This window comes from Anastrepha obliqua, chromosome 4 (assembly GCF_027943255.1).
Source record: "Anastrepha obliqua isolate idAnaObli1 chromosome 4, idAnaObli1_1.0, whole genome shotgun sequence".
Lineage (NCBI taxonomy): Eukaryota > Metazoa > Arthropoda > Insecta > Diptera > Tephritidae > Anastrepha > Anastrepha obliqua.
In genome coordinates, this window is record NC_072895.1 from 42264320 (window position 1) to 42277926 (window position 13607).

The 13607-nt window shown below is 34.1% G+C and overlaps 1 protein-coding gene across 2 annotated transcripts in view; it reads left to right on the plus strand.

Annotated features, from left to right (window-relative positions):
* The window catches only part of LOC129244669 (uncharacterized), a 178622-nt gene that overhangs the window by 99721 nt on the left and 65294 nt on the right, over nucleotides 1-13607 (plus strand). For both annotated transcript variants that reach the window (XM_054882437.1, XM_054882438.1), the window contains exon 3: nucleotides 11024-11183. In XM_054882437.1, the coding sequence (XP_054738412.1) occupies nucleotides 11024-11183 (160 nt within the window). The remainder of the gene's footprint in view (nucleotides 1-11023; nucleotides 11184-13607) is intronic.

Below are 13607 nucleotides of genomic sequence, written 5' to 3' on the forward strand. Positions count from 1 at the left end.
CTTTTCAATGTCGAACATTCTTTGCGTAGGTAGATGTACGTTTTTTGCTGCACAGAGGCGGGTGCGCAGCTTGGCTGCAACAAGGTAATGATCCGAGTCGATGTTGGGTCCTCGGATCGTGCGTACATCTAATACACTAGAAGCGTGTCTTCCATCTATCACAACATGATCGATCTGGTTTCGCGTTTTTCGATCAGGAGACAGCCAGGTAGCTTGGTGTATCTTTTTATGCTGGAATCTGGTGCTGCAGACTACCATGTTTCGGGCCCCGGCGAAGTCGATCAGCCTCTGTCCGTTACCGGATGTTTCGTTGTGCAGGCTGAATTTTCCGACTGTGGGACCAAAAATTCCCTCCTTGCCCACCCTGGCGTTGAAGTCGCCAAGCACGACTTTTATGTCGTGGCGGGGGCAGCGCTCATAGGAACGTTCCAGGCGCTCATAGAAGGAATCTTTGGTCGCATCGTCCTTCTCTTCCGTCGGGGCGTGGGCGCAAATTAGCGATATGTTGAAAAAACGGGCTTTGATGCGGATTGTTGCGAGACGCTCGTCCACCGGAGTGAACGACAGTACTTGGCGACGAAGTCTCTCTCCCACAACAAATCCGACACCGAATTTGCGCTCCTTTACATGGCAGCTGTAGTAGACGTCGCAAGGTCCTATGGTTTTCTTACCTTGCCCCGTCCATCGCATCTCTTGGATGGCAGTGATGTCAGCCTTTACTCTCTCGAGGACATCAACCAGCCGGGCAGAGGCACCTTCCCCATTAAGGGACCGGACATTCCAGGTGCATGCCCTCAAATCATAATCCTTAGATCGTTTGCAGGGGTCGTCATCAGTATAGGGAGGTCTCATCCGAGGCTTTTTTACACTTTTTTACCAAACGGATGTTCGGAAGCTACCCAGAGGATACGTGGGCTAATCCCGGCCGTTGTGAGCTGCTTGAACCATATGCAGAAGAATCGTCCTGGCCATTCCCAAGTGAATGGCGATCAGTAACTTTCCCCACTTGCGTGGACTTCTACACATGGAACCATCCACCATTTATTATTATTTATGGTGAAAAAAATTAATTTATGTTGTTGAGGAAAAAAATAAATTTTTGTTTTTGAAAAATTTAGTTTATTTGTTTTGGGAAAATTTTTTTTTTTAATTTTTGTAGAAAAAAATTAATAACTTTTTGAAAAACATTTTGTTCTTTTTTCTTGGAAAATTTAAATTTTAGATAAAAAATTAGTACCTTTGTCTTATTTTTTCTATCAAGAGATGGTTTTATATATTATATCGGTCTATTCAAATGCGTACTGCGAGCCAGTGAACAAAATAATAAAATGTTTCCCAAAAAAATTTGTTTAAAGTATATTTTATTCTAAAAATAAAAAAAATGTGTTTAATGTTAAAAAGAACCGAAAAGTATTTGTTATAAAATCGCTTCCATATGCTGATATACTTATATATATATATTTGTAGAATATATTCTGCTTGTATTGGTCTCCAATCCCTTCATTAGTTTTAGAGTGATGAACTTTAATTTTATTGCACTTTCATTTATTATTTCTAACTTTCCTCGTCATTAAAATGCTATTTCGTTAGTATTTGGGTTTATAAACAATATTTATCCATTATATGGTATTGTAAAATTTCTTTTATATTTTTCTCAAAATGCAGGTTTTCTTAATGTGCCATTTTTTCTCAAAACTAAATTTTTTTTAAACAACATTTTTTTTAAATATATTATTTTTTCTGCTTTCCTACTATTGTAATTTTCATATTTTATAACTATACTAAGGTGTGGGAGGCGGCTTGGTTAGTCAGTTGAGGAAAACAATAAGAAAGCTGGCAAAGAGAAAGGCTAAAATATTTATTAAACAAAAGTTGACATTTTCAGTTATTTAATGCCATGGTTTAATTGCGCCATCTTTGTGTTTACCTGCAATTATGAAATAATTTGAAAATAAATATTCACACGCTGTATTTTCGCTTTCACTTCAGGCAATGCAAGCATCCATAAATTTAATGTAAATCTATTTGCATAGTTGCACTGAAATACTGGGAAGACTAGAAATAGAAAATGTATGTGCAGTATAACCCTGCAGTTTATCAAGTTACTTGAAAGCTAGTATCGGAACTAAGCCATTTTGATACGATACTGATCCGGTTTCTATGTCGCTATACTTTGCATTCATTTTACAATAACTTGGGTGCTGATGCCGCTTGACAACAGTAAAATTAGTTTTTTCTAAATCTTGGAAAAAAAATGTTTACATATTTTTATTTTAAGCAACGGTGATTCAAAATTCAAGGCGCAACTAACTGACGCACTACTTTAAGATCAATTGCAAAAATATATTATATTTCATTCTTTACTCAAGCTTTCCCCTGAGATTATGAATATAATTAAATCATTTCTTCAATTAAAAAAACAACAAAAATATACAAAATAAAAAATTGAATAGTTTATTCTTGTAACTTTCATTTTTCACTACACAGACTAAATGCGCGCACACACGTACAATCATACATATGAACAAACACATCTGTATATGCGCATACAAAATAATGACTGCCAAAAACGAAGGGCCCTACTTTTCATTCATTAAAATTTTCTTATTTGTTGCTGCTTTCCAGCTGGTTTAAACAAATATTTTTTAGTTTTTCAATTTGTTTTTTTTTCTGTTTTGTTATCTTGCCATTTGCGTTGCCACGATTGCGTTGGCGATCCAGTCGTCGTAAATTCAAAGCCGTTGCAGCTTTGAGAAAATCGAAAAATTAAAAAGCAAACAAGAGAAAACGCCAAATAACCAGTAGTATAAAAATAACACATTCACAAATACAAATAAAATATTTATAACGTGTTTTGATTTTTTTGTTTGTACTTTTTTTCACCAAACGCAAACAAACCAAGTTACAATACAAATAGACACTAAAGCTGTGTGACAAATAGACAGGCTGAAAAATATACGAAATATACGAATGGGGACGGACAGACTCACATGTGCATTGCAATGACTTTTTGCCAACCGACTATTTGGCTGTCTCGCTACATGCAACTGCTTGCCTCACTAGTATTCGTCAATTCATTTAGCTGACATATGCACATACTGAGAAGTTGCAACATTGTACGTATTTACATATATAGTACATGTATGTATGTGCCAGAAGTGCTATGCCAGAACAGCCATCATCATTCATCCGCTACGTAGCCGAGCCAGACTTAATGGCTGCCTGTCTGACTGCAACGTGGCTGCTGCTTAGCACACATGCATGAAACTTACAGATGGATGTATGTATGTTTGTAGGCGTGTTTTTTCAGATTACTTGCAAATAAAATTATACCTAAATGCATTTACACTGGTGGCGAAAATTATTGAAAGCGAGAGTTTTTCTTGTATGTATGTAAAATACAAGTGGAGTTCCGAAATACGTCACTGGCTTTATTATTTACTAGCAAACCCGGCCCCCTTCGCTGGGCACACTTCATATTATTTATTTCTTTATTCTTTATTCAAGCGCTTTGGCATAAACAATATTTTTTGTTTTTCTATTTGTTTTTGAGTAAATATAAAATATAAATTGAAAATCAGGAAAAAAGAAGATTGTTTTTAAATTTCAAATCAACGCATATGAATAAACAATTGTCTTTTTTACTGATCATCCATGAATTTTTCGTTTCAATTTATATGTTTTATTAAACATTGGAGCTTTTTTAACCATTATCCATTTATATTTTTCAAAACAAAACACGAAAAAAAAATTTTTTTCCACGAACACATAATTTCATTCGGATTTCACATTAAATTCTCAAATTTCGTAAGAAATTATTCACTGTTCCAAAATCCACTCCAAAAAAATTCACAAACAATTTTTACATGTTGCACTTACGTTTTTTCCTTATGGCAACCAAATCAGAAAGAAATATTGACACATTGTAACTCACACTGTCAATTTGACAGTTCAGTTCCGCCCCAAGCGTTAAAAAAGTAAGCGACATTATGGCTGGTTCAAAAGAACGCTGTACCCGTTGCCAGTGCTCCGAATTACAACCAACCATTACGAAACCCATTTTCAATACTTACTTAACAATGTGCGTAAGTTTGGTTTAATTCGGTGCAAAGACACGGCGGGTCCACGTTTTGGCATATATTTCGAGACCCTAGTCATCAATAGGTATGAAAATTACCCCGAATTAAAGCACTTATCAACAGCTTTCATTTGATACCCATATTGCACATACACAACCAAAGGTTACCCGGGTCCACGTTTTGACCTATATCTCGAGACCCCAGTCACGGAGCGGCATGAAAAATACTCTGTAATAAAGCATTCACCAACAGCTTTCATTTGATACCCATATTGTACATACACATCCGAAGGTTACCCGGGTCCACGTTTTGACCTATATCTCGAGCCCTATTTCCAAAATAAAATATGATCCATGTTACTCGTGAATGATGTAGCTTTCGAATGGTGAAAGAATTTTTAAAATCGGTCCAGTAGTTTTGGAGCCTATTCATTACAAACAAACAAAGTTTTCCTCTTTATAATATTAGTATAGATGATTTGTTTGCCGAAAGAAATGAAGTCAATCTCTAACTTTCTGTGGGATCTAAAAGGTTATAGAATATTCTGTTCCACAAGTCCAAAAACAAAGATTGACAGTTTATTTTAAAATATCTTTTCAGAAGCCTTTATAGGCGGTTTATTTCCTGTAAAATATAAATGTTCATATGCACGTGAAACTATAGCTGTAATGTAGTAATGCTGCATACTCAGTTGTTTATTTTCTCATCAATTTAATTATTTAAATCCATTTCAAAATTAATTCATCCATTTTAAATTTAATTATGAAAAAAACAAATAATTGAACTTTCTTTCAATGTATACTATAAAAAATTAATATTTGTCATCGCGAACAGCACAAAAAATTATTTTGACCCTCTTTCGTTCGAATTCTATATTAAACCCAAGTACTTGATACGATTCTTTGAAAATCAACTCTTTCAATTCAATTCAAAGTTCTTTAAAAAACTCTTACTATCTCTCGTTGTTATAGGCTGTGTAGACTTTTTTAACAAATTTTTTATCTTTGAAGTCTCGGAAGGTAATTTGAAGAATCCAGCTTATCGGAAGGTTACGTAGTTTAAAAGCGATTGCAAAATTATAGCCAAACAGACAAGAACGAAAGGCACTACTTTTTCCTATATTTCGATATATTTTATTTTTAGAAAATTCAATCATATTATATTTAAAAAAAAATGTTTATCTTCAATTATTATATGTTTTTTTTTTAACGGATACCCACGAGCCAAAAAATTATTGTTTATTTAAAAAAATAAATAAATTACAAATTTAAAATTAATTTCTAGCACTAGCAGCTGCAGGCTATCCAAAAAATTATAAAACATGTTACCATAGTTTTGACCACCACTGTATTTTCACACACATGGGTCTTAGTATATGAATACTTCTATTATTTGCCCGACGACTTGTCTAAGTAAACGAAAAGCAACAGATAGTTGCAGTCGCAATCGTAATAGTCATTCAGGCAGTTGTTGTTTTGTTTTTTATTTTTTTTATTTTTATTTTTGCCGCCGTCATCTTTCAGCATGCAAGTCAACACTTCACGAAAATGCTTATGAATGAAATTTTTCACTTCGCACAAAATCAAACGTCGAAGAGCAGGAAAAACAAGTTCCTACTGTGGTAAAAATAAAAAAAAATTAATTTTTTTTACAAACTTAAAAAAAGTTAATATCGTACGAGTACTAACCAAAATGAGGCAACGCTCACGAATGCATGTAGGGCCTGTAGGCGTTGAACCCTGTTGTTAAAATTAAAAAATATATATAAATAAATGAGCTCTTCAAACACATACGAATGCATGTTCGCCTGTATGTTTGTTTGCATGTTTGTGTGTATGTGCACTACCATTTCTTTAATCAAGTATCGGCGTAATAAGCTTGGTACTATTAGGAGCTTGTTTTCATTCTCAACCAATCGCTGTACAAGCCAATAACAAGCACTAAAACAATAAAAATCGTTTTCGCAAATTATTATTTTTTTATAACGCAAGCAAATATTTGGCACACCCAACTGTTTTGCATACTCAATTTTATTATGTACATATTTGGAAATTGTTGCATACCGAATTTTCCATTTCATCAGTCGATAGACTATTAAGGCTTCTTGCTCAGAATTTGCAATTTTTGTTTTTTTTTTCTCTCTCCTTTTTTTCTAATCCAAGGACGGCTTCATCAGATGTGCTATTGTTTTACGATTTATCTATTGGCTACTGTTGCTGTGAAAAATTGTGCAATCTTAAAAATAATCAAAATGTGTGCCGTTTTTAAAACTTGCAATATACCCCATGATCAAAAAGTACCGAGAAGGTGAAGTTGGCTGTTTTCTTCGATTGCCAAGGCGTAGTGCACCGTGAGTACCTTCCATCGGGCCAGACAGTCAATAAGGAATATTATTTATCCGTTTTGAAGCGTTTGAGAGATGTTGTACGTCGCAAATGGCCGGAAATGTGGGCAAACAATTCTCGGACTTTGCATGATGATAACGCGCTTTCGCACCGAGCCCAAATTGTGCTGGAATATTTGACCAAACACCAAGTAAATATTATCGTGTAAGCACCGTATTCACCTGATATGGCCTCGTGCGATTTTTTTTTTTTTTTGTTTCCCAAGCTGAAGTTACCACTTCGTAGAAGGAGATTTCAGTCGATAGAGGAGATCAAAGAGGATTCGAAGGAGGAGCTGAATGCCACCTCTTCGTCGGCCTACCGGGGGGGCATGGAGGACTGGGTTAAACGTTGGTACATGTGTGTTGCTTCAGACGGGTCATATTTTGAAGGAGATAAAATAAATTTGCCTGAAATTTAACTCTGTTTTGTTTTATTTAATCATTCCCGGTACTTTCTGATCATAGGGTATACACCTGTGTTCACAATAAAAGCAGCGCGGTATATTGTAAAGTTTTGAGTATATATTCCTTCCCATTCTTCTCTAACATCGCAAAGAAAGCAAGGTCTGTCAGACTCCATTTAACGCCGATAAGATCAAATAAATGAAAACGCCACGCGATGTGCAAAGTTTGAAGCCTGAACATGTAACTACAGTGGCTCAATAAAGAACTCGGACACCCAAGTGATATGATTTTAAATCAAAAAAATATATATTAAAATGCAAATCAATTGCGTTTATGTATCACATTTATTTTCGTTCTTCAAGCGTATTGCTCAAAACTACAAAAAAGATAAGTAAAATTCCACTCATTCGTACATAGAAAATACAAGCATAAAAACTTACCCAAATACGTGACAAAAAAGAACTCGGACATTTATGTAAAGCAGAGTTAGGCAAATAATATTTAACCAACAACAATATAATTAATTTTAGTCAGTAAGCATTTATTTTTTCTAACAGCATACAGTCTTCTTGGCATGGATTCGACCAGTTTCTTTTATGTTAAAGGATCCATTTTCCCCCACGCTTCTTTAATCTTCTAGGTCTTTTCCGTTTCTAATAACATGCTTTTTTAGTTGGTTTTCCAAATTAGCTCAGAGTTTTTAAATTTCATTGATGTCTGATTTTGTGGAGGTGTTTCAAGTTCTGTAGAGCAGTTGTACATAAGCCATAGACGGGATCGTTGTCAGGAAAGTACTGGAAATTGTTCATATTGTTCATAATTCCCATCTTTTCAGCACTTTTTTTTCATAATTGTTAGTTGTTGTTTGTGGTCCATATTGCCGTTAATGAGGCACAAATTTCCAGTACCATCAGCGGACATAAAATCCCATACCATTACCGACCCACCAACATGGCTTACTGTCGGACGTAATTTTTTTTTCAGCAACTCTTCATTAGGTCTTCTCCACATGTATGATTGTGCATCTGACCAAAATATGTTAAACTTGCTTTCATCTGCAAACAAAACAAGCTTCCAGAACTCGAAATCCTTATCCCCATGATGCTTTGCGAATTTCATTCTCTTGTGTCCGTTAATCTCGTTGATGAAAGGTTTTTTTTAGTGCAAGTCTTCCATTACAATTATTCTTTCGCAACACTATACATATAGTTGCAGTTAATATTAAGGTATTGGGCGACTTCTGTTGCCATCTTAGGAGCGCTCGAATTTTTATTTTTCTCAGTTTGTTGCACTACCTGCAACCGAAAGCAGTTTCGGTCGTCCCGATTTCTTCTTATTTTCCACGGATGTTGTTTCTTTGAAACGCTTTATCAAGACGTATACAGTGGACGGGGTCTATCAACTACTTCTGCGATTTCCCGAACGGTTTTACTCTTTTCATAATGCCTAATAATTATATTTCTGGCTTCAACTGAGCTTTGTCCGCGCTGTCTAGCCATGTTTATAATTTGGACTTTTATTCAATAAAACGCGACCGAAATTTTATTTTAATTTAAAAACAATTGCAATAATGCCAGATGTCCGAGTTCTTTTTTCACACCAATTTTGCGAATGCCGTATGATCTATTTTTTACAAGAAGGAGGTAAGAGATTTGTGAATTATTGTTACTATTTTTAAAATCCTATTTGAACACCCAATAGAAAAATATAAAAATAAAAATATTTAACGTGCCTTTCTTACAAAAATTTTGAATTGGAAGCTGCATGTTCGAGTTCTTTATTGACCCACTGTATATATGGGACAGTACGTTTTTGAAGGAGTAGAGAGTTTCAATTACCGGTCAGGTACTAAGAAATTAAGACACTAATTCTGTTGAAGTAAATAGTGAATATATCCGTGCAAATCACAACTACCTCACATGAATAACCGCACACCCTGTCGGCCGCCGTAGCCGATTTGGTTGGTACGTGACATTTGGAAGTACACAACTTCGAATCTCCGGGCATGTAATATCAAATGGTAGACAAAGTTTTTTCTAATAGCGGTCGCCCTCGAAATGCAATGGCAAACCTCCGAGTGTATTTCTGCCATGAAAAAGTGTCCTTTTAAAAAATGTTCTGTTTTTAAGAGTCGGCCTAAACTTGTAGGTCCCTATAAGGAACTACATCAAGGCGCATACCACAAATAAGAGGACGAGGAAGACCAAACGCCCAATAAAGAATATAAAGAATATAAGAAAATATATATATGTATGCAGCTTATTTAGACATGATCCTTATTGTGGTCCAATAGTAACCACAAATATTTCTAGTTGAAGAAATCTTACTTGTATGAAAATGATTGGGAAGTTGGAGCAAAATTAATTTTGTTTTGAATAAATTTTTTGCGTAATAAAAAAATGATTTTGGGTTATTGAAATCTTTATTTTGACCTTTACACGCTCTATTGCTTGTCTGTTTGTATACTGCGGTTAGGCATAGAATTTACACAGTTTAGAAAGTACAGAGAAACGTCGATATAACGGAACTTGCTAAAATCAAAAGATCAATATGACAAAATATTTGCTAAGTTCTTTGGGAAAAATCTCGTTGTTTCCAAATGATCTATACAAAAAAGGCTCATAGATATAAAAAAAAAATCATTATAAAAAATAAACCAGCACAAGCTCAAAAAAGTCAACACACTTTAACAACTAGAAAAAGAAAACTATACGACGTCTGAAGAGGACCCGACCAATTGACCTTTTGACCAATAAATATAAAAAATAAAAAATTCACCTGTTAAACTAAATATAATTAAATAACTGTTCCGTGTAAAATCTTATCACTGTATATCTTAAACTGTATCCGACTTGGCCATGATGAAATATGTTTAAAATTTTTCTAACTAATTGTTAAAAAATATACTTTTTGTCTGTATGATAGGTTTTTGATTAATATGAAAAATAAAGAAAAAAATATAGATATATCGAAGAAATTTTTACCATATAAACCTTCTGAGTATGCATTGTAGTGTGGACTATTATTACCAAATCCTAATCTAATACATAATTGGGTTCCATATTCTAAACTTTCGAGGGCGAAAAGTATTATGTTTTACAATAGAAACGAAATGTATAGACAGCTGACGTTGCCACACTTATCTTGCTGTATAATCACTTACATACTTGACTACACCAATTAACCCATTTACCTTTTTCCAACAACAAGAAATAATCGATAATTTGTTAATCCCACAGCCTTCTCTGTTCAAGAACAGCTGCTAATGTTCTCAATGCACTTTAGAAGCGAGCTTATCGGCTTATGTGCAACCAATTGTTTATGTGTGTGTATTTTAAGAAGTATGTAAATACTGGTTGTATCGAATTTAGAAAAAATAAAGAGTGCTTAGTAAACATTTATTTGCTTAGATAATCGCTGTGCGATTAATACCACAGAAATAAAGCAAACAAGCTGTGGCTTTACGATCGAAAACTTGAAATCTATTATGTACTTAAACACCTATGTACATATGTACATATGTAAACAAGAGCTTAGACTAATTTATGACTGCAAATACGCTGGTAAAGACTGCGAACGCGATGCTATTGTTTAAACAAGAATGTAAAGCATTGAGAAGTCATCATAAAAACTTAGCTGGTAGGAGTAAAGGAGAGTTATTATGTACTCAGAGCTCCACAAACTCGTTCAATATTTAGTTGGAAAAGGTTTTCAATACATACGAAAGTGTAGCAAGAAAGAAAAAAATTATATATTATATATATATATATATATACATATATATATATATATATATATACATATATATATATATATATATACATATATATACATATATATATAACTTGTTTTATTTATAGGAACGTATATTTTTGTCACACCCTTTGGAAAATTAATATTTTCAAAATGTTAATCTCAAGGCCAGAATTTAAATAAAACACACAGTTCTACTATACTGTTTGATTTATTTGGGCTATCGATATTTCAACTTCTGTATGAAGTCATGGGCTAAAAACGAAATAAACAACTTCAGGAAATTATTTATTCAAAACATCTTTGCAAATTTTAAAACAACTTATTGGGCACCTTAATGTTAACACTGATTTATGGATGTATGTATAAAATTACATGATATTTTCATCCTTTTTTCCAGAACGCTAGATATTAAAGAAGAAGATGACGACAAGGACGACATACAGGCGTTTTCGCCACCAACGAATTATATTACAATATCTCAAGGGAAAATCCAGCTAGTACACCAACAACACTCACAGGAAAGTGATGTTTCCGATGCGCAAAGTCGAAAAGATCGGGTAAGTCAAACAAAAAAAAGTGTATTATTCTACAAAAATTTGGGTAGGTAAAAACTAACAAATTAAAAAAGGCGCATTGATAAGACATAAAGAAGAAATTAAACAAAAATTACCATTAACTAACATTTTTGAGCAAAACTTTCGTCATACCGCTTTCTTGTTGTTTTGTTTTTTTTTTTTTTTTGTTTGTTATAAAGCAAGTGAAATTATTGAGTTTTTTTATATACCTATGAATAAATATGAATTCTAAAAATACTGTGTCAGCCGATTTTTCAATTATTGTATACCTTTTTGGAAACAAGAAAATATGTTAAATAGTTTAACCCATTAGATCCTTTAAGATAGGAAAAAATACATTTCTATAGGATTAAAATGTTCTAGAAAATTATAGTTCAGAAAAATTTACTAGAGCTCTTCTCAGGCAAAATCTTCATAAAAATAACGTAAAAGTCAACAAAAACTAAAATAGCAAATAGTTCTCTAGTTCCCCTTAAGCTGTGCAACAGTTCTTACACTTTCTTTCACAGGCATTTGCGGTGGGAATACGAGGGGTGCTTTTTATATTTCGGGATTAGAGAACAAAAACAAATTTTAATCATCGAAAATGACTTTATTGTTTTTCAAAATATTCTCCATGAAGATCTATACTCTTTTGCATGCGTTTGAACCAATTGTCGAAGCACTTTTGCCACTCTGAATGAGGTACCTCCAAAACATGCATTCTGAATGCCGCAACCGCTTCTTCAGGTGTCGAAAAACGTTGACCTCTCAGTTTGTTTTTTACGTACGGGAATAAAAAGAAGTCATTCGGTGTCAAGTCAGGACTGTACGGCGGATGACCCATTAATTCGATGTTTTGGGTGCTCAAAAATGCAATTGTTTGAGCCGATGTGTGAGAGCTCGCATTGTCCTGGTGAAGAGTGATCCGTCTTTGGCGATTGGTTTTCCTAATTTCTTGGAAGACAACTGGCAAACAAATGGTTGTGTACAACTCAGAATTTACTGTTCTGCGTTGTTCTAGTGGTACGGTTGCGACATGTCCAGTTTTTCCGAAAAAAACAGGCGACCATTTGCTTGGAAGTGCTTCGTGCGCGAAAAACTTTTGTTGGATTTGGCTCATCTTGAAACACCCATACAGTTGACTGCTGTTTACTTTCGGGCTCATACGCGTAAATCCATCTCCTGTCACGATGTCATAGACGTGTTTCGAAGCACCGCGATCGTATTTTTTGAGCATTTCCTTCGACCAATCGACACGAGCCTTTTTTTGAGCGATTGACAAATTGTGTGGGATCCAACGCGAACAAATTTTTTTGACAGTCAAATGTTTATGCAATATTGAATGTATGCTGGTCCCACTAATGCCTAAGATTGTCTCAATCTCACGATAAGTCACATGACGATCTTTCAATATCAGTTCGCGCTCAGCATCATTGGTTTTCGGAACAACAACTGATTTTGGACGACCTTCACGAAATTTGTCTTGGAGTGAACTACGACCACGACTGAATTCACCATACCATCGATAAACACTGGTTCTTGATGGGGCTTCATGGCCAAAAAATGAATTAAGTTCATCCATGCAATGTTACTGAGTTAATCCACGTCGAAAGTTGTAAAAAATAATCGCACAAAAATGTTCACGATTTAATTCCATTTTTGGACCGAGATGATTCTTTTAAGTTACTGTAAACAACACAAATAGCGCTGGTATTTCAAAACGTGCTGAGTATGTAAAAGCCAAAAAATGTCAAACTTTGCGATACAACTGTCAGTTGCCTGATTGCAATACCAGGGTTGCCAAATCCCGAAATATAAAAGGCACCCCTCGTACACAAAGCCGCTAACTGCGTCGTTAAAAGCATTTTAGTGCCTTAGGAGAGAGTTTGCTTGTTCATGAAATAACGAAAGCTATTTTAACAAAATGTAAACTTTTTTAGAACTACAACTTCACACAAGTATTTTTTTTTAAACACAAATGTATACTTCTGCATAATTTTTTATTAGTTATGGTATTTATGCAAATTCGGACACAAAGTTTTCAAGAATTAATTTTCCAATTACAATTTTTTTAAACATGATGCTTAAAACTAATCAATGCGCCTTTTGTGGTATTTATTAAAGACGAAGTACGCATAAAAGGGTATTAGCGATCTAGTAGTTTTCATTTGGGTTCTGTATGGAATAATTGGTAACGAATGTAATAACAATTTAATATGGTAATTAAAGCTAATAACATAGATGAAATGGTTTCTCATACTCATATTTCTTTGTATATAATTTTTTATCTATGCTTATACTTCTACATTCATATGATAACTTCAGCTTTGGCTTTTCGTATTTCGTATTTCCAAGTGTAAATATATAGCAATGCTATTTTAGTACTTATTTCCGTATTAGTAAAATAACCTTTTTCTCAAACGC